At 50.9% G+C, this 21266-nt stretch overlaps 3 protein-coding genes across 5 annotated transcripts in view; 1 reads left to right on the forward strand and 2 right to left on the reverse strand.

The window, feature by feature from the left end:
- Positions 1-2056, reverse strand: part of KLHL10 (kelch like family member 10) — a 7344-nt gene extending 5288 nt beyond the window's left edge. Inside the window, exon 1 of one of the 2 annotated variants that reach the window (XM_004390320.2) lies at positions 1228-2056. Coding sequence is in view for 1 of the 2 variants with exons in the window: in XM_004390319.3 (XP_004390376.1) it covers positions 1166-1359 (194 nt within the window). In the remaining variant the exon portion in view is untranslated. Of the gene's footprint in view, positions 1-1165 lie in introns of both variants that reach the window. The other variant, XM_004390319.3, reaches the window with a different exon arrangement.
- A 168-nt stretch (positions 2057-2224) lies between these two features.
- On the forward strand, positions 2225-9747 carry NT5C3B (5'-nucleotidase, cytosolic IIIB). 2 transcript variants are annotated; one of them, XM_023725239.1, is made up of 8 exons: positions 2225-2653; positions 3257-3326; positions 3413-3459; positions 4612-4697; positions 5283-5372; positions 6711-6873; positions 7725-7925; positions 8821-9747. In XM_023725239.1, exons 1-8 carry the CDS (start codon positions 2567-2569, stop codon positions 8953-8955), a joined length of 879 nt encoding a protein of 292 aa, XP_023581007.1. In that variant the 5' UTR covers positions 2225-2566; the 3' UTR covers positions 8956-9747. The 2 variants fall into 2 exon arrangements, with proteins under 2 accessions (XP_023581007.1, XP_023581009.1); XM_023725241.1 differs by having other exon boundaries at positions 2512-2554; positions 8821-8955.
- A 3065-nt stretch (positions 9748-12812) lies between these two features.
- Positions 12813-20643, reverse strand: FKBP10 (FKBP prolyl isomerase 10). The gene is made up of 10 exons (XM_004390322.2): positions 20384-20643; positions 17360-17505; positions 16640-16829; positions 16378-16523; positions 15805-15994; positions 15260-15405; positions 14446-14638; positions 13821-13963; positions 13408-13571; positions 12813-12998 (listed from the first exon to the last, which is right to left on the reverse strand). The coding sequence occupies exons 1-10, from the start codon at positions 20626-20628 to the stop codon at positions 12813-12815; spliced, it is 1749 nt and encodes a 582-aa protein (XP_004390379.1). The 5' UTR covers positions 20629-20643.
- Between the last annotated feature and the right edge of the window lie 623 nt (positions 20644-21266).

The following is a 21266-nucleotide window of genomic DNA, read 5'->3' on the forward strand; positions in this document are numbered from 1 at the left end:
GAGACTGGAGGGACCCTGGAAGACATGGCCCCCAGACTCTCTGTTAGCCCAAAACTAAAACCATTCCTGAGGCCAGCTCTTCAGACAAAGATTAGACTGGACTATGGGACATAAAATGATACTTGTGAAGAGTGTGCTTCTTAGCTCAAGTAGATACATGAGACTAAATGGGCAGTTCCCGTCCTCAGGTGAGATGAGAAGGCAGAGAGGGTCAGGAGCTGGTTGAATGGATATAGGAAATCCGGGGTGGAAGGGAGGGGAGAAATGTGCTGTCACAGTATAGGGAGAGCAACTAGGGTCACATAACAATGTATGTATAAATTTTTGTATGAGAAACTAACTTGAATTGTAAACTTTCACTTAAAGCACAACAATTTGAAAAAAAAAAAGAAAAAGATTACAGCCTAGGAAACCCTATGGGTCAGTTATGCTCTGTCACGTGGAGTTGCTGTGATTCGGGATGGACTCTATGTAACTAACAACAACATCTGCTTTGGCACTACAAAGGTTGAGGTGAGTAGTTGCAACAGAGACCTTATGGCCTGCAAAGCTGAAAAGATTGACTATCTGGCCCTTTTACAGACTGCTCCGGAGTCGAGATGTATGAAAATTTTTAGCAACAAGTATTACACATTTATCGTATCTTCATTGGAACTGACTACCCAAATATTTTCAGCTCGTGAATAAAACAGCGCTTCCATTTACCGAGTTACAATTATTTTGATCAAAACTCCCTTTTTCTTCTGATAAATATTTCCTTGATTGTTTCCCCGCATCTCCCTTCTTATCCTCCAATCCTTGTTAATTTATCACCCTTTTTGAAATAGTTTCTCCTGGGATAGGGGCATAAGGGGTGGCTAAAGTAGCAAATTCGTCCAAGTTTCAGTAGGAAATCTAGTACAGGTGTCCAACCTTCCCCCAAGCAGTACATGTTTGGGTGGAAATTAAAGAGAAAAGGACCGCCAATAGGTGGCTGAAATCCAGTTGAGAATCAGAGAGAAGAGGCTTTAGCACTAGTTATGCCTCTTCAGAAGTCAAAGGACCCCAGAGCTTTGATAGCGTCCCTGAACTTAAGATGGTGGGATGAAAAACAAAATGAATCAAAATGTCTGTCTCAAAATGAGCCCCTTTCCCCCTTAGGCTTTGTTCAGCAACCCTGTTATACCTAAAGTAGGAACTGCAGCTACAGAGGATGTTCTTGTGGGCATTGAACTCAAAGCCATTGACCTTGATGACCACGTCGCAGAGCTTGCCCTCTAGCCTCAGCTCATTGAATATCTCACAGGTCATCGCACTCATCTTCCTCTCCATGTGAGGCTGGTGGAAACGTGTGGAGGCTGCCGTGCTCTCCATCTCCATGGCACCCTGGGATCAGTGGAGAGAGGCTGCTCTCCAAGGGTGTCGGGGAGGGTTGTGGGGGGCCCCTTCAGCCAGCTGTCGCTCCTTTTCCCTACTACATCTTTCAAATAGGACCCATCCGGCAGTCCAAGTTCCAGAATCCTAGGCCCGCAGTGAGATCACGCTCAGGATTGTGCTCTCAGGTTCTGGAACTTCCCCTGTCCTTGTCCTCTTTCCTCTCCCCTCCCCCACCACACCACTCAGGCTGAAGACCACCGAACATCTTCCATGTCCTTGCACCCACAGCAGAACTGTGACCACCATCACATAAGAGATTTTTATTCTGGTTCCCGTCGCCCACTTCACACTGTGCCCAGTATCCTTGTAGCATCCATCTTGCCTGGACGGCCCCACACTTGGCTCCCCAGACGCTGAGTTCAAGGAAATCCAAGTCATAGGAAGCAGAAGGGAAAAGTTGTTTTAAGTTTCATCCTGGCCCAGTTGTCCAGAGTCTTCCTGCCCCCTGGATATGTGTTAGCCACTCATTTTCTTCTCTGATGAGTGGGCCCTGTTAAAGAACCACCTTTGGGAAGTTTAACAGAATTCACTTTATGGCTCTTTCATATCCTTTCCCAGGCTGCGGGGGGTTTTCTGCAACGCAACCTTTAAGCCTGGAAATGGCCACTCTTGCCAGAAATTTTGTTCCAGAAAGAGTAGCAGGCGCCCACCCAACCCCGTGACAACCTAGCCCTCCCACACAACCCTGACTCCTTAGGACCGTCATCCTCCTCAAAATAAAATGCTCATCGTTTCCTAGCGCACATCACAACACTCATCCCGAGGCCTCCTGCTTCCTTGATTCCCGCCCTCTCCACCCGCCCGCCCGGGCTGAAGGCGACGCCTGCGCAGTCCGGCCACGGTGGTGGTCGTCCCGGCGCCGCAGAGCAGGCCGCAAGCGCGATGGCTGACGAGGTGAGGCGGGGAGAAGCGTCCGGCGTGGGGCGGGCCCCGACCCCCGGGGCGCTCCGAAGCCCCCAGCGGGCCGTCTCGGCCCCAGCGCGCCACCCCGGCCTGTAGCCGCCTCAGGCCTGGCCGGAGCCCTCCGCCCGCTCGCGCACCCCAGCGCGGCCTCGCAGGGGTGCTCGAGAGAGCTCCGGGCTCCCCATTGGGCCCAGCCGGGTGCCGGGGTCAGCGGTTCTCTCGGGTCTCGGGACAGGTGAGCACCCTGATGAAGTCCACAGTCCTGATGCGGAAGCCCGGGCGGGTGCAGGAGATCGTGGGCGCCCTCCGCAGGGGCGGGGGAGACCGGTTGCAGGTACAGCGTGTGAGGGCGGGAGGGCGGGGGGGTTGGGGAGGGGAGTTGGGCCGGTGCGGGGGGCCGGCGGGGGGTTTCCTGCCCAGTTGTCTTCCGGCTCTGTTGCTGACACCTGCAAGCCTTCCGCCGCTAGAAATGGCCAGGGGTCTGAGGGCAAGCAGGTTCGTTCTCCTGTTTTGGCTTGGGGGAAGAGTCCCACTTGTCCTAAAACCTGATTTCAAATTTGTCAATAAGGTCATACTGCTTCTCTAGTTAGACAGAAAGCACCTCATAGCAGTACCTGAGACCTCATCTTCCACACTAGCCCAGGCCAGGCACTCCCTAAGAAGAAGTTGCAGATGTAGAGCTACGCCATAAAGGTGGAGGCACCATAGGAAGGACTCCGTGGTATTGAGACGGATGCTACCGAGTCAGAGGCATCCTGATTCTTCAGCCCCCCTCCATACTGGAGAGACTGGGCCCTCCTCAGCACTAACACATACACTTACTAGGATCAGTTCTTCCCTGCTTCTCTTGGGCCATCCCTCCCCCAACTCCCCCAGGGTTAGGCCAGGCCACCACAGAAAGAAACTTTCTAGGCATCATCTCCCTTTTGCATTTTAGGTAATTTCTGATTTTGACATGACCTTGAGCAGGTTTGCATATAATGGAAAGCGGTGTCCTTCTTCTCACAGTAAGTCACATACTAGCTTGCCTTGTTGGGCTTGACAAAATGATGGTTTCTGAGGAGCAAGTAAGAGGAATTTTATGTTTTTCCAGATATTCTGGATAACAGCAGGATCATTAGTGAAGAGTGCCAGAAAGAGGTGGGTTACTCCCCTTCTTTGCTTAGAGATGACTATCATATACTACTTCAAATAATTCCTGGTTAGGACCAAAGATTCCAGAATAGACACGTTAGAAGATTAACATTTTTCTATTGTTATTGGTAATGCTCAGCTTTTCCTTTTGGCCAAGACATGTAATGATGGATGGTGGGAATATAGACGTTATTCTTACTGTTAGCTATGTTGGCAGTTCAAACCCACCAGCTGCTCCTTGGAACCTCTGTGGGGTAGTTCTGCTCTGTCCTATAGGGTCGCCATGAGTCGGAACTGACTCGATGGCACCTAACAACATGGAGTTTACAAGAGACTTCAACTATTATGTAATTTAACCCTCCCTGCAACTCCAAGAAGTAGACGAAACAAACACAAAAGCCATTGCTCTCAGCTGCCCCATAGGGTTTCCAAGGAGTCGCAGGTAGATTTGAACTGCCAACCTTTTGGTTAGCAGCAGAACTCAACTACTGCACCACCAGGGCTCCAAGAGGTGGATAGAAGTATTAATTTTTTTTTAATTTAAATTGGCCTGCTTTTAAAAATTTGAATGCAGTTAACTTACAAAAGAAAGCATACTTTTTTATGAAACCATGAGTTTGATGGACTAGTTTTCTTGGTCTGATATACATTAAAATGAATCTTAAACTATTAAAGCAAAAAGTGTTTATCCATGTACCATCTGAAATCAGCTTGCCTACCACCTGAGACAGTGACCCACATTTTGGGAAACAAATCAGTTCTTGCTGGTTAAGCCCTGATGACTGAGCTAATTTGTAACAACAAAATTCTAGTAACCCGCTTCTGTGAGAGCAGAAGCTCTTTGTATTGTTGACTCTTAGATCTCAGTCTCTCAGGGTGAGTACAAAGGAATGACCAGCTCTATAGATCCCATCGCTTCCTGGACTTTATTAAATGGGTCATTGTGAACCTGTTGACCCGGTTATGGTGGAAGATGATAAGAGAGGAGAAACTTGACTCTTTTAAGTCATGTGTGCCCAGATGAAGACTTCAAGAAAACTTATACTTTCTCACCCGAAGTTACTTCTAAGTGATTTTTTTTTAATGTTAGACCGTAGGACTTTGGTGGGGAAAATTTGACATGGACTAATGGCTTTTCTCTTCATCTGGATGTCCCAGCTAAAGGTGCTGCTTCACCACTATTACCCAATTGAGATCGACCCAAACCGGACCACCAGAGAGAAGATACCTCATATGGTAGAATGGTAAGTAATGGTGGTGAAGAAAAGCTCCTGGGTCTTTAAGATGGATTGGGGTGGGGGGAGGGGAGCCGTGGGGTTTTTTCCTGAGCTTTGATGAGATGAGAGGCTTCCCTTAGCTTATTGAGGGCATACTGAATGGCATTAGCCTGGCTATTAGAACAAACTACCCAGATACACCCAGGGCTAATTATGGCTGCTGCCAAAGTCAGGGGTCCTCAGGGAATCCTTAAGATAAGTTTGAGGCCTCTTGGTTTCAGGGAATAAGTGCATTGGAGAAATAACTGTCCCATAGAAATCAGCATCACTGGACAGAACCCCACTTCTCCAGAGGGTATGGGTCATGGAGGAAGGGGTGCAGAAGAGCTTTGACTTGAGCAGTGAAGTCACTTGCCTCTTGTCTCTCTGTTGTGTTGTTTTCCAACCTCTTCCTTTTAAGGACAGCCATAGTCCTTTAGGAAATGGTTCTGTGGAAAGGATGAGGCCTCCGTTGTCAATATCTGCAGATGGGTCTTGGCTCCATAAAAGGAAAGGACACTTTGCTTACTTCAGTGATTTGAATTTGGGGCTTTGTGGGGTATCTGCTTCTAGGTGGACCAAAGCTCATAATCTCCTGTGTCAGCAGAAAATTCAGAAGTTTCAGATCGCCCAGATAGTGAGAGAGTCCAATGCAATGCTTAGGTAAGCTTCTTGCTCTGGGAAGCATTTTTGCCAGGCTGTTTGAAACTGTTTTGCTTACAAATGAGGCTGGGGAGGAGTGGCAAGGATAAATTGCTTGGAGAGTCAGAAAGGACATGGCAATATGAGCAACTGATGTGAAAAGATCTTGCTTTTGCTCTCTGAATATGACTAAAGTATTTTCCTCCCTGGGGTACTTCCTAGGAAGCAGTCTGCTGGTAGTAGATGTAGTGTGAATCTGACCAGGGCTTCATCTGAAATGGAGTCCAGCTCATTTTTCACAATGATGAAAGGCTTTTGGGGTTCCCTGTGGTGCAAATGGTTAAGTGCTCAACTACTAGCCATAAGGTTGGCAGTTTGAACCCACCCAGAGTTGCCTCAGAAGACAGGCCTGGGGATCTTCTTCCGAAAGGTCACAGCCTTGAAAACCCTATGAGCAGTTCTTTTTTGCACACACGGGATTGGTGTGAGTTGGAATCAACTCGATGGCAACATACAACAGCAATAACAACGTGGTGACTGATGTTCTTTACCCAGACCTGGGAGTTGGCTAGGCTGGGACCCTGGATCATCGGTGACCTTCACTGAGCAGCTCTCCCTGCAGGGCCCTCTACTGGAGGAGGATGGGGCACATAGAGGAAGTTGTCACCAAGAGCTGTCCCCAAGGATTGTGTATCCTAACTGGGGAAAGAGGCCAGTAGGGCATTCTTCAGTGAAGGTACCCCAGGATGGATGCCTACCCTCTGCCTCAGCAACCCTGCCCCAGGTATCTGCCCAAGGGAAATGAGTGCATATAACCATTGTACAAATACAGTGTATACACTGTATAAAACATGTACAAGGTGTTCATAGCAGCTTTGTTCATAATAGCTGAAATCTGAAACCCATCTCAACAGGAAATGGAGAGGAAAATGGATAGTAACAAAGAATGAACTGCTGGTAATTGCAAACTATGGGTAAATCGCACAGACATACTGAATGAAATAAGCTGGATACAAAAGAGTACAGTCTGTATGATCCCCTTTATATGAAGTTCAAGGAAAGGCAAAGCTAATCAGTGGTGACAGAAAGTCGGAATAGGGGTGGTGGTATTTACTGGGAGGGAACATGAAGGAACCTTGATCTGGGGTAGTGGTTACATGGGTGTAAACATATGTAAAATTAATTGATATGAACAGTTAAGATTAGTGCACTTTACCGACTTTATTTATTTTATATCTCAATTTAAAAAATTTTTTAAATTGAAAAATATGTAATCCAAGTCAAAAATAAAGAATAGCAGCAGAGACAGTGCTTCTGGTTGTCACCATACTGTTTTGGAATTCATTCATCTCTTTTCAGGGAGGGATACAAGATGTTCTTCAACACACTCTACCATAACAACATTCCCCTTTTCATCTTTTCCGCGGGCATCGGTGATATCCTGGAAGAAATTATGCGACAGATGAAAGTTTTCCACCCCAACGTCCATATTGTGTCTAACTACATGGATTTTGATGAAAACGTGAGCCAAGTCTTGTTTGAGCTGGGAATGGAAGAGTGATGTAGACCATAAGCCAGGGTGCTTGACCCAATATATCAATCCTAACTTAGGGAAGAAAGGGAGAGGGAATACATGCTGGTTTCTTTGCCCTCAGGCAGTTATTTTATTTTTTGCCAGCTAAAGGCAGGTTACTTTTGAAGGATCCTGTCTTTGGTGTTTGGAAGATGGCCAACTCTGCCATGGGGGACCTAGTTTGTGGGGCATCCCAGCCCCCTTGTCATTGTCATGGGTTATGTGCTATCCTAGGTACTAAAGGGCCTGGACTTTGACTTGTTATTTCTAGAGCCAGTTGGCTACTCCAGCTCAACCACTTCTGACTTCCTTTCCTTAAACCAATGGCCAGAATTTTCATCACTTTGACCAGAGGTTAAGACATGGCCTCCAGCTGAGGGTTAGCATGCTTGTAACCCGAAGAGCATATATCACCAGAGTAGATGATACTTGATGGTCCTTGATAGTTTAGGCCAGGGTTTGGCAAAATTTTTCTGTAAAGGGCCAGATAGTAAATATTTTAGGCTTTGTGGGCTGTACAGTCTGTGTCACAACTACTCAACTCAGCCATTGTAGCGCAAAAAAGCAGCCATAGACAACTAAACAAATGAGCACGACTGTGTTCTAGTAAAACTTTACAAAATCAGGGCAAATGTGGCCTACAGGCCATAGTTTTCCACCCTCTAGGTTAGACTGTCATGAAGTTTTGGCCTTATCTACGGCTTTCAGAATTCCCTTTCCTGTGTGACAGAGACGTTGGAAAGCTGGCCGGAGGTGGATCCCTGTAGCTCTTCTCTGTGTCTCCCCTCTTGGTTGTTCAGGGTTTTCTACAGGGATTCAAGGGCCAGCTCATTCACACATACAACAAGAACAGCTCTGTGTGTGAGAACTCCAGTTACTTCCAGCAGTGTCAGGGCAAAACCAACATCCTCCTGCTTGGAGACTCCATGGGAGACCTCACTATGGCCGATGGGGTTCCAGGTGTGCAGAACATTCTCAAGATTGGCTTCCTAAATGACAAGGTGGGTAGGGGACCGTGGCTTCCTCTCTTTGTGTCTTTCTTCTTCAATCTCTGTAATAAATGCTTATTGAACACCTTTTATGTGCTAGACACTACATAAAGCATTAGAGACACAGAGATAAGACACGAGCCACATTCTCCAGGAGCTCATAATCTCATAGGAAGAAAAAAGAGCTACCTAGCTGTGTGCTCACCATGTACCATGACGGCGTTCAGAGAAAGGGCGATGCTGGACACTTAATTGTAGCCAGCATTTACTGAGCGCCCACTATGTGTCAGGCCCTGTTCTAAGCACTTCACATACATTAACCCATTTCATCCTTAGAACAACCCTTCAAGGTAGTAAATGTTGTCATCCCCATTTTACCCATGAGGAAACTGAGGCAAGGAGGTTAACTAATTTGTCAAAAATCACATAGCCTAGAAGATGGTGGGACTACATACTAGTTCCCCTAAATCATACCTTTGAGGCAGTTGAGATGGGAGATGTCAGTATTCAGGATGTGGGTTTTAATTCGGGGAAGAAAAATAACAAGAACAGAGCAGAGACTGGTGGGGAGAACACTATGGCCATAAAGCAGCACAAAGTATGGTAAATTTAGAAGGCTGTCAGCTCTCACCCTCAGCCAGGAGGTGCTGAATCCAGCAGAATGTTTGCGCCTTATGAAAATTCAATCCAGGTAGATTAGAGGTAACATCTGATTTTTTGGTTTTAATCTTTGTTACTGTCCTTTTGATGCCGACCCAAGGAATAATTGGAGCAGTCCGTGCCCATTGCCCATTCTTGTCTTCAGAAGGCAGGTCCTTGTAGCCTTAAACTCTTCTTCTAGCCTGATTCTTCAGCTTGAGGGAGCAGGGCATGTTGGGACTTCTGTTTTCTTCTGTCACCTGGACAGGTGGAGGAGCGGCGGGAGCACTACGTGGACTCCTATGACATCGTGCTGGAGAAGGACGAGACACTGGATGTGGTCAACGGGCTGCTGCAGGACATCCTGCACCAGGGGGACCGGATGGAGATGCAGGGCTCCTGAATGCACAGGCTGGGGCTGGCCCACGGGCCATGAGGAGGAAGGGGCACCTCACATGAGGCAGCTCAAGCATTGCTCCTGCCTGTGTGTCTGGCTGTTGCTGCTGGGCCTATGCCCCTCCTCCCTCCCTTCCCCTAGCACCTTCCACTGTGTTCACCAGACTTAGGGGAGAACCTGCCAGGTGGGAGGGCAGCAAAAGCTTTGTAAATGAACCCTGAGCCTACAGGATGTTAGCACTCTACTGCAGAGGCGTGTCTGTATCTAAGGTATGGCAGGTATGGCATGTGCCCTGGGTGCCACTTGAAGGGGGAGGGAAGGGGGACGTGTCGCTCCACTGTGCAGTTTCTATTAACCTGGTATGGCCCAGTGTCAAGCATGGTAGACACAGGCATAGTGAAGTGGGGGCCTAGAGGGTGGGGGGGCACTTGCCCGCAAGTCCAAGGGCGTACCAGACGAGGCTTAGAGTGAGATTCCCAGGTACCGCAAATATGAAAAGGTCCCATGGAGACAGCCAGACAAGAGGGGATAAGGTGTTTCTGCTGATGCATCACCGCTGTCAGCATCTGCTCATCTTGAGATTGGGAGGGAGCGCCTTGGATGCTCGTTGGGGGCCTGCAGGGACGAAATCTGAGTGCTTGCCATGGGTGCTATTTTCCGTAGATATGCCTCTGTGAGGGATCATCTAGTCCAGGAATTTTTGTTTTTTACGAAATTTTTAAACATTGGAACTTATTCTTCAGACAACTCTTAACATGTGAAACGGATCAAAATAAAAAAATTAGAAAAGAGCTGTTCTGACCCAGGAGGGGTGTGTGTGTGTTGTGGGGGCGGAGCCTGTACCTCTTGACCCTTGAGGCAGAGGAACCTCCAAGAAGCCTCTGGGCTCTGCAGAACAGTTTGAAAACCACCGAAGTAGCCCAGGAGACCACCTGAGCACAGCCAGAATGTGTCTGTGGGGATTAGGGTGGCTGGGGTGGGGCTGAAAGTTTTTGACCTGGAAGGGTTTAATTTTATTCTGGGGCAGCCACTAAGCTTGAAATGCAGTCTGAAATCAGTTGCGTTGAGGTAGCTGTGTCTGCAGAGCCCCATCTTTATGGATTCCCAAGAGAACCTGTTAGGGTGTGGACTTTTCCCAGTGCCCTTGGCTCCTCTTTGTCCCCCTGCCTGTTTGGTGGGCCCAGGGCCACTAAAATGGATGACCTTAAAGGGAGGCTGTGATCAGCAACCTGAAGGGAGAAGCCTCCTTAAATTCTCAGCCTCGTTTTAAAGTAATTGTTGACTGTTTGGTCTCATACAGGTGATTTTTCAAAGGAGCACAGTACTTAAGGGTGATTTTCATTATTTTTTGAGCCAATTTGTTATTTATCTTCAAAGTGACCTCGGGTTAGTTTTGGTTCAACGTTTTTTAGGAATTTGAAGTTCTGTTCCCCATTTTTGTCCCATTCTACTGGGGTCCATCTGTTGTGGCCCTGATTGGAATGGTTGGTAGTGGTAGCTGTGCACCATCTAGTTCTTCTGGTCTCAGGGTAGATGAGACCGTGGTTTGTGTAGACTCTGTCCTGTAGACTCTCTAGGGCAGCTTTTGAAGGAAAAATGTAGAACCAGTTCACCTGGCATTTTCTTAGCCTGCCTTTTTTCGAAGAAATCCATCCCCCTCGTGCTCTTGTAGAGGGTCTCTGGCTGTTAGAAAGTTGTGTTTGTCTGCAGGTTTGAAAGGGAAGGCAATAGGAGTGTTCAATATTGAGCGCCTGCTGTGTGTCGGCACCCTCGGGGTACTCTGAGTCCTGGCGTTTCTCACAAGTAGGTGTAGTTCTCAGTTTGCAGATAACTCAGAAAGGATGAGTAGCTTGCCCACACTCCTCAGCTAGGAACTAGAATCAGGACATGAACAGGAGTGTTTGTGACCAAAGCCCGGGTTTTTTTCTTCTGCCTCATGGTGCTTCTATACCAGCCAGCAAGCATTTCTCCACTGCAGTTCAGAGCTGTCCTGTCAGGTTTCTGGGAGGAGGGGTCGGTCACTATCTGAGGCTGGGTTTGTAACTACTGTCAGACCCTGACGAGCTTTCTGGATGCTTTGGGGCCACAAGAGTGGCTAAAGGAGCATTCATGTTTCGGTGGATCCTGGGCAAGAAATCCGTGCTTGTGGGGGCAGTCCAGTGTGAATCTAGTCCCATCATTTCCCCACCCAAGCGCCTGCTTCACATCCACAGGCCACCCTGTCTGTTGAAGGCTTGGGTCATCTCCCTTGCACTGGCCAGAATCCAGCTGGGCAGGTGAAGGTGGATGGCAAGGCTGACGGCTGAACTGACTCCTCCCCCAAGACCCTGTGGAGATTTCAACTCAATTACCTTTCCTTCTGGCAAGAGGGAGTTGGGCAGGTGGTAATGGCCAGTGGCCAGGAGCAGGGAAAGGTGGGAATATTGTTAGTATTCAAAACCATATGTGTGAAAAGGTGTAATTCAGACTTTGTGGTTTAATTCAATCCTTGAGCTGTGTATGTTGTGTTTCAGGTCAGGGACCTTGTCTTTCCCATTCAACTGGAAATTTAGGGGACAAGGATCATCTCTCCATGCCTCCCTACAGGCACCTCTCCTCTGGGGACACTCACCCCCACCACTCCTCCCCAGACCTCGTCTCTCTTTCCTTAGTGAGGCCCCTGGGTTAGGCCTCAGGCAGAAAACCTCCATGGAAGAAGGCTGAGACCTAGGGACCCTGCCTCCAGCTGATGAGGGCTTGGAAACAGCCTGGTTTGTTTCATCTTTCTTCCCCAATCTTTGGCTCTAAAGTGCCTCCCCACCCCACCCCCAAAAAAGACTACATCCTGAGGCCTTTGGTTAATCTTTTATTTGATGCAAAGGAGAAGGATCTGACTCCCACCCTTCAGCCCCAAATGAGCCTCTCTTTCAAATTTATCTCAGCATAAAACCCAAGGATTTTATAGCCCTAAGACTTATCTGAAGGAGCTCTGGTGGTACAGTGGTTAAGCACTCAGCTGCAAACCAGAAGGTTGGCGGTTTGAACCCGTCAGCTGTTCCGCAGGAGAAAGATGTGGCAGTCTGCTTCTGTAAAGATTTGCAGCCTTGGAAACCCTATGGGGCAGTTCTGCTCTGTCCTCTAGGGTCACTATGAGTCAGAATTGACTTGATGGCAATGAGAAGACCCATCTGAGCAGGGGTTCCTCACCCCTCCCCTTCATTTTCTGCCTCTTCCTTGGACCCTTTGAGAAAGGAGCTTTTGTTAGGGATGAAAGGCCACACAAAGCCCAGCCCTCACCTCCAGCACCCTGAGGTCATCTCACCTCTACTGGATGCAGTGAGATGGGGGAGGGGACAGGGTGAGGTACGGTTGCCCTAGGAACCAGCCAGAGCTGAGGGAGGATGACAGTCTTCCCAGCCCTCATCCACACTCTGGAGGAGCTGCCACAACTGAGGAGTGAGGGCTGGAGGCAGAGCATTGGGGAGAGTGAGGAAAGGTATAAATAAAGGGGGAGTCTAGGGGAATAAACAAATAGATGAGCTCAGCCTCCTAAGTGTCTGGTGATGTGGTGGGGGGAGACGTAGGTAAGGGGCTAGCAATGGCACCATCCAACCCCCAGACTCCACTAATCACCAGCTTGGCTTTCTAACTCCAAAAATCTTTAAGGAGTTTGGGGTTGGAGGAGAAAAATGGAATAGAGGTCTGCACCGTGGAATTTAATCTAGGGCTACTGGGAAGACTAGTGTTGGCTCCTCTGACAACTTTTTCGATGACTCCCAGACTTTATCTCTGCAGAGGGGAGTGACTGAAGGTCAGTCCCACTGCCCACTGTCCCCCTAGAAGTGGGCCTTTGCATTTGAGACCAGGCCGGGGCCTCCTGCCTTTCAGAGCTCCTCATGGACCAGCTCCTGGTCTTCGTCCGACTTCAGCTTGAGTTCCTCAGCGGTGACCTTGCCGTCTTGGTTACGGTCCTGGTTCTGGAACATGTCCCCTATGGTTTTCTCAGGGTCCTGCCCAGGCATGAGACGTCCTTTGCCCTCATTCACTTGGGCCTTGATGAAGGTGGAAAACTGGAGGAGGGGAGATGCAAGGGGAGGTGGGAAGAGAGGGTCATGGCAGAGCAACTGTGACCTTGGGAAGGGCCCCCAGGTGGGGTCCAGAGAGGACGTGTTTCTTTTTCAGGCTGTCCCAGTAAGGACTGGGAGGAGAGGAGCTGGTGTTGGGGTCCTGAGCTGGCAGGAGTGGGGCCAGGGTGAAGGTGTGGCATGGGGGACAGTCAGCGCCCAGGCCAGGGCTGCACAGGTGCCAGAAGGAAAAGGACAAGGACATTAAGGTGCTGTGACTCAACAGAGGGGCAGCGACATGGGAGCAGGGGGTGGCACGCAGGATGGTGGACATGCACTGCATTATTGCTAAAGGGCGCATGCAAATGGGCTTCCTGGTGGGGGTGCGTGTGTGGGCACGGAACTCCTCGCCCACCTCTTCCAGAGGGACCTCTCCATCCTTGTTGAGATCCATGTATTCAAACAGGTTGGCCGGAGGATCATTGTGCCACACAAACAGGTAGCCTGTGGGCAGCCCCTCCTCCCGGGACACCAGCTCCACCTCAAACAGCAGCACAGCACTGCCAGGGACCCCCCGGGCTGGGGGAGGGAGAAGACAGAAGGAAGGTGTCCCAGTCAGGCAGAGTCTAGACTTGGCTCCCCAGTCTTCCTCATGTGCTCCCTGGTCCACAGGACTCAGTTTTCCCTCGTGGGGGCTGGAGAGTGGGGCATAGGATGTTTACAGAACCATCCTGAAGTGTTCCCTGACTCCTCCCATTAGCTATCAAGGCCCAAGAAAGGTAGGGACAAAGTGGACCGAATGCCAATCAGGCCAATCTGCCCTCTCACCTCCGCTCTCCCCATGCGCCAGGTGCGGGGGCACCACGAGCTGCCGCTTCTCTCCCACGCACATGCCCTGCAGGCCCGTGTCCAGGCCTGTGATCACCTTGTTGGCCCCCAGGGTCACCTCCTGGGGAGCCCCATAGTCATGGCTGGAGGAGAAAGCAATTCCCAGGTCAGCACCAGCCTGGCCTCTGCCAGCTCACACTCCTTTCTCCCGAGGGCCAAGATGAGCCCTTACCTCCCTAGTCCCTCCTCCTGGTGCCCGCCCCACCACAGGGGTGCCAGGCTAGTGGGGCAGAGATGAGACTCCCAGCTTCCTCTTGCCACTGCTCCTAAAGCGTGGCCTGGAGGCCTCATCTCTCCCTGCACGCTTCCCCACCATAAAGTGGAAATAACAGCTCTCCCCCAAGGATAGTTTCACCTCCCCTCTCCCTGCAGACTAAAGAATTTCATCTCCTGATGCCTCCTGTCTCCCTTGCTTAGATGGGGAGCCAATGGAGAAAGCAAGAGTCTGGATGCTTCACCAGAGACTTGGGGATTGATAGGGGGAACAAGGGTCGAGGGTGCTGCCAGGAGGACTCCCCGCCCGTGCCCACGCCCCTGCCCAGCCCTGGCCCTGCCCTGGACCCACGAGGAGAAGAGCTTGGTGCCGTCCAGCAGAGAGCAGTTGTAGTGGTATCGAACAAAGTCCCCAACTTTGGAGGTCTCGTTGCAGGCCTCCGGGGGCCGGGAGAGTGTCTTGATTTCCACTGGGTCTGCAGGGTTGTGGAAGTCTATGATGTGGACGTCGAAGATCAGCACAGCAGAGCCAGGGATCTTGTCTCCTGAGGCCAGAATGCATGAGTGGATCAGCTCGGAGCTCTAGCCGCCCAGTCTCCAAGCTCTTCCCAGCCCTGAGGTTTCAAACCAGGATGGGGTGGGGTGTTTGTTCCCATAGTCAATTCTTCTAATACGCTCTTGTTGTGGGCGGGGGCAGAGGTGGGGCAAGGAGCATGCCAGTTTAGAAAGCCCTTTTACACTCTTCTTGCAAACTTCCCGTAACTACTGATCAATATGATTAGCTCCATTTTACAAGTGAGGAAACTGAGGCGCCAAGCACAGCTGGCTCTCCAATCCAGGTATCTTTGTTTCCTAGGGCTATGCTGCTATTTCTGTTCTTCCATAACCATCCTACCTCCCCCAACCCAGAAGTCAGCTGTCCTTCGCCAATATGGAAGGGGAGAATTGGCGGGGACAGGATGAGACTGCCCCTGGAGAAGATGGATGGGGTCTGTGGCAGGAATTGGGTGGGTGGGCTGATGTAGAATGTATATGCTCTTAAGAAAGAGAGGGGCAGAGCAGTGGCTGGATCCCACTGTGCTGGGGGGCCTGGGCTATATACTGGGGGGAAGGTCAGTGAGCAGTTCAGAGGGGAGGTGAGGTGGTGATGGCGGGAACAACCCTACCGGTTCCGTTCTCCCCGTAGGCAAGGTGGGGGGGGATGGTGATCCTCCGGCGCTCCCCCATGCAGGCACCCTGCAGCCCCTGGTCCATCCCAGAGATGATGTAACCCTGTCCGATATAGGTATTGTAGGTGTGGTTGCGGGAGTAGCTGCAATACAAGGCGGGGCGGGCCAGGGAGGGGGGGTCAAAGGGGCCTCTCCCCCTTCCAGGCAGCTCAGAGACACCCTACAGCGGCTGCCCGGGGTAACCTCAAACCAAAAAACCAAACCAGCTGCCCTTGAGTCAATTCTGATTCATGGCAACCCCATGCATGCAGAGTAGAACTGTGTTCCATAGGGTTTTCAATGGCTGTGACCTTTCGGAAGTAGATCACCAGGCCTTTCTCCCGAGGTGCCTCTGGGTGGGTTACAAACCGCCAGCCTTTCTTTCAGTTAGTAGTCAAGAGCTTAGCCGTTTGTGCCAGCTCCTGGTGTTTCCCTCCCTGCCCTGGCTTCTTCTGCCTGGCTCCCCCTGCAGCCCTTCCCACCCTCCTCAGGACCCTCCTGACCTGGAATCAAAGAGGGTGCCATCCATCAGTGAGCCGTTGTAGTGATAACGCATGAAGTCCCCATCCATGGCTCTCCGGACACAGCCAGGGGGCAGCTCCAGTGTCTCCAGCTGGACAGTGTCCTTTGGGTTGTGGACGTCGATCAGTAGGACGTGGAAGACCAGGGAGGCCTCTGGAGGGATCACAGTCCCTGGGGAAGGGATAGGGCTTGAACCATACAAGTAGGGAACAAAACAGGGCTTCTTCTCAACTCAGGAAGACTGTGTAGAAGCCATGAAAAATGTGCCATCCCTGCTCTCCAGAGCCCTTTCCCTCCCTGGCATCATTGACCTTATTTCTTGCTCTCCCTGTGAGACCTAAGCTGGGTTTTCCTCAGGGTCACTACCAGCCCACACTGAGCCTTTGTGTAAATCAGAATAAGGCACCTCTTCTTAGCTAGACAATCACCAAGGGCTAGATTTCATCTCTACTTGCCTCCTTGGCTGGGTGCCCTTGTGCAGTGCGCAACTGTATGTGGCAGCCCTGGTTCTCCCTCTTCTGGAGAATCCGCCCACAGTCCCTGCCTGCCCTCACCATAGCCTTTCTCGCCATAGGCCAGGAAAGGAGGGATGACGATCTTCCTTCTCTCTCCAGGACACATGCTCAGCAGCCCCTGATCCATGCCCTTGATCAGCCAACCAGAACCAACGTAGGTGTCATAAGTGCCGCCCCTACCGTAGCTGCCAAGAATGAGGTAGAGATGATACTGCTGGGGGTGGGAGAGGCAGGATGGGCCCCAAGTTCTCCTCCATATGTCACAGTCCCCAGAGCCTCCAGGCTCCCCTCCAGCCCTTACCTGGAGTCGAAGGCGGTGCCATCCAGCAGTGTGCCGTTGTAATGGTAGCGGACAAAGTCGCCGTCCTGGACCATGCGGGGGCAGTGGGGCGGGCGCAGCAAGGTGCTCACCTGCACGGTGTCCTCCTTGTTCCACACATCCAGCAGCACCACGTCGAAGTAGAGGGTGGCATCCGGGGGAATCAGCCCTGCTGTAGGACAAGGCAGCACGACAGGGTGGGGATGGAGCCGAGGGCTGAGAGTCCTGCTTTGCCTCCCTCCCCACCACCTCCAGTACCCCTTCTTCTTAGCCATTTTTGGATGATCCTACTCAAAAAAAACCAAACCTGTTGCCATCGAGTCAATTCTGACTCATGGCCACCCCATGTGTTAAACAGTAGAAATGCTCCATAGAATCTTCTTGGCTGTAATCTTTACACAAGCAGATCCCCAGGCCTTTCTCCTACCATGCTGCTGGCTGGGTTTGAACTACCAACCGTCAGGTTAGTAGTTGATCACAAACCACTTGCACCACCCAGAGCCCTCTTATGCCCCTTCCTCCCATCCCAGAAGCAGGAGACCTAAACTCTAGTCCCAGACCTGCCACTCTTCATATTGTGCAATGTGACCTTAGGTAAGTCACTCCCTTCTCTGAGTTCCAGTTTGCTGACCCAGGGGTCCCTGATTCTGCCTCCTGGTCTCCTCCATCCACACTCTGTGCCCCCACCTCAGCCCTGCTCACCCACGCCGATGCTGCCGTAGCCCAGGTGGGGAGGCACAATGAGACGTCGCCGCTCGTTGACACACATGCCCATGAGGCCCCGGTCCATGCCGGTGATGAGGCGCCCCACGCCCACCACAATGGCCACCAAGCTGCTTCGGTCATAGCTGGAGGGAGGGGAGAGATGAGATACAGTGGCCGAAGGTGTGCACAGATGATGCACGGTTTCCTCTGCCCATGGTCTATACACGTACAGGTGTGCACACACAACATACATGCACTACTCTCCTCCCTATACCAGGTGTGGACCCACATGCTCCTCACCTCCTCTTCATACCTGCCTCTCAGGTCAGCCATGACCTCCCCACGCCCCCCTTAAAAGGATGGGCTGTTACAAAAGGGAAGCCCCCAAGAAGGCCAGGGGCTTTTACCACCCTGGGATGGGGGGCAGGCAGGCCTGTCCACTGCTAATTTGCTGAGAGCAACAGGGTGGTAAGTCCAGCAGGGCGAAGAAGGGGAACATTTATTGAGCACTTACCATAGGCCAGATTAAATGCTTGGCGTTTTACATACATTGTTTTATTTAATCCTCTCTCCCAGAAAGTGGGCATTATTGTTTTAATTTTTCTTATGAGAAATAATAAAGACTTGAGAGACTAAGTGACTTGCTCAAGGTCACACAGCTAATATGTGGTCTGCTGAACTCCAAAGCCCATGCTTTTGCCACTGCACCATTGATTCTCCAAGGAAAGGAAAGAGAAGCAGTGTTGGCTGGAATTGGGATAGGACTGCTTTTAATTTTTTTAAATAGCCCATTCTAAAATTGCCATAGCTTTTGTTTTGAGTTAAACATTTTAAATTTTGAATTTTCAGAAGTTAAGGAAGGGTGGGAGATTTTTATTTTGATCCAAGGGGATCATGGGTTAAGAAAGTTTTCCAGGCTCATACACTGCATGAGCCTGTGCCCAGCCAGGCTCCCAGAGTCCCACCAGGATCATCCCCTAACTCCCAACTGACCCCACTCCTAGAGGTCAAGGGCTCTGGCTATACTCCTGGCTGCTGCCTACCAAAAAACCAAACCCACTGCCATTGAGTTGACTCTGACTCAGAGTGACCCTACAGGACAGAGCAGGACCACCCCATAGGGTTTCCAAGGCTGTAATCTTTACGAAAGGAGATTGCCACTTCTTTCTCCCACGGAGTGGCTGGTGGGTTCGAAGCGCCAACTTTTCAGTTAGCCACCAAGGGTTTAACCACTGGATCCTTGGCTATTGCCTAGAGTTCACTATACCTGTATCATTGAGCTGCTTTTATGTCTGACCCGCTTCCTTCACAGTGCTGTTGTGAGCACTGCGCAGTTTCTAAGAGTTAAAAATCATCAGGGCATAAGGTTCCACCAGAGTCAAGACTAATGCACATTGAACCCGTGGACTGCCAGGTGCTGCGTGAAGCTTACTTTAGTCATCATCTTTTTTTAAATTATTATTAAAAATATTTTTATACATGCATACAGAAAAGTGAACATACAAGCTCACTGAATTTTCACAAACTGGACACAGCATTGCAACCAGCATAACAAACAGAACATTGCCAGCATCCCAGAAGCCTCTTCCACCCGATACCTCCTCCCAAGAGTAAGCACTATCCCAACTTCTATCACTACAACTTATTTTGCCTGTTTTTAAATGAAATCATACAGTATATACTCTGGTTTCTGGCTTCTTTCACTCAATATTATGTTTGTGGGATTCATTTAAGTTGTCACATTTAATAGTAGACTTTTCATTCTCATTGCTGTATAAAATTCAATTTATTTATCCATCCAAGTGTTAATGGGCATTTGGGTAGTTTTTCACTTTGGGGTGATTACATTCGTCATTTTGTGTGAGTCCTAACATCAGCCTTAGGAAGTAGGTACTGTTTTTATCTCCATTTTTCAGATGAGGAGAAAGTGAAGCTTAAAGGGGTAAAATACTTGTCCACGATCATACACAGAGTGGGTCTGAACCCAGGGTCTTGGCCTTTTGGAGTTCATGTTCTTTCCCAATATGCTGCTTGCCTCCAAAGTCATGTCTACTAATTTATTTGCCGTGGGCTGAGCCGCGTTGTGTGGAACGGTCTAAGAGGTACTGACGTCTTTGGGTGTGATATGGGGTTTGTGTGTGTGACAGGGACCCAAAGTTTACCCCTGGGGCTGGTGCACAGCTCTGTCCTGCCTGCATCGGCCTCTGGGGACCAGAGGCCTGGAGCAGACCAGAGACTGGTCTATCAAACCCCAGAGTTAGCAAGATGGGCGGTGGCAGCTCTGGCCTGGTAGAGCTAAGATGGAGGGAGAGAGGGAGGGAGGGGTCGGGAAGGGCAGACGGCCTGCAAGACCTGAAGAAGGAGGCATGAAAACCGTCCAAAGAGCCCAGGGTGGCATGTCACTCATGTGACACGTAGACAGACGAGCTCCTGCACCCAGCTGCGCCCCACCCTCCAGATCCATCCTACTGTCTTATTATAATGCCCCCCACCTTTACTCCCACCGGCTCCTGATGACCTCCACCCCTCCAAAGTTCTCCCTCTTCTCCTGTCGCAAAGGTACTGAAAACAGGGCAGGAACCAGAAAGGGAGTCAGAGTAGCAGGAAGACAGGGAGTCCCAGGCTGAGACCACAGGAGGATTCCCATGCAGCAGGCACCATCCTCTTCCCTCCAACACTGTAGACAGAACCCCCGACCTCCACCATGCCTTTAAATAAAGCAACGGTAAGTGAACAAAGCAGTTCGCCTTAATTATCAAGTCCTTTGGGAAGTGAGGAGCTTGTGTGAAAGAAATCAGAGTCCTCTGAGAGGTGAAGGTTTGTAACTGGGGGCAGGGGGTTGTCTTTGGGGAGATGGGTGTCTGGGAGCCCCCAGGGATGCTGTGTTTGGTGTTAGGGGATCATGGAGTCAGTGCCTGGATGCACAGCTTAAAAGGGGCAATAGAGGACCCCAGGACCGAAGAGAGACTGGTGGGGGCTCAGGGAAGGGGGGTGGCGAGTCGGGGGGTGCCCAACCATTACCTCGAGTCAAACTTCTTGCCATCCTCGAAAGTGCCGTTGTAGTGGTACCGCACAAAGTCCCCCATCTGCACCTCCCGGGGACAGGCTTTGGGGATGTGGTACCTCTCGATGACCACATCTTCCAGGGGGCCCCCGGCCGGGCTGGCACGGCCCAGCCCCCTCCCCACGGCTTGCACCAGAAGCAGCAGCAACTGCAGCAGGGGGAGCCAGCGGAAGGTGTGGCTGGGGGGCCCCGCGGGGAGCATGGTGCCTGGAGCTGGGACCGCCGGCAGTGAGGACGAGCGAGGGAGCCGCCGCGGCCAACCTCCTTTTCCCTTCTTCCCAGAGCTAGCTCCCCCGCTTCCTGTCCTCCCTCCCACCCCCGCCCTGGCTGGTCCACGTGGAATGGGGGCTGGGGACACTGAGCTGGCCAGACGGTGAAGGGGTGGGGGTGGGGGGTGGGTAGGAGGAGGGGGCAAGGCTGAATGTGTTAGAGACCGAGAAACGCACCACCAAGCGCTCCGGGTCCCCCACCGCCACCCCTACCCGGGGCCGGGAGACCGGGGGCCCGGCGAGGGAGAGAGGTTCGGGAAAGACAAAAAGTCTGAGCTCACACCCGAAAAAAGAAAAAAGAACAAAAAAAAAAAAAAAACTTTCAGCGTCTTTTTCCGGAACTCCCGGGTCCTAAAGCCGGGCTGAGGCATCCCTTGCTTCCTTTGCTGGCACCCCCAAATCTAGGACTCTCCAGGCGGACGGCGAGGCCCCAGAATCGGAGGGATATCTCAGTGCTTTCCCCACCCCTACAGTCCTCCAAGAGAAGGCTTCTTCAGGGAAGAGCAGCTTTGCCTCCCTTTTAAAAGCTGGTCAGCGAGGACTTTGTGACCTGGGGATGGAGACACTGTGA

This window comes from Trichechus manatus, unplaced genomic scaffold (assembly GCF_000243295.1).
Source record: "Trichechus manatus latirostris isolate Lorelei unplaced genomic scaffold, TriManLat1.0 scaffold00294, whole genome shotgun sequence".
NCBI lineage: Eukaryota > Metazoa > Chordata > Mammalia > Sirenia > Trichechidae > Trichechus > Trichechus manatus.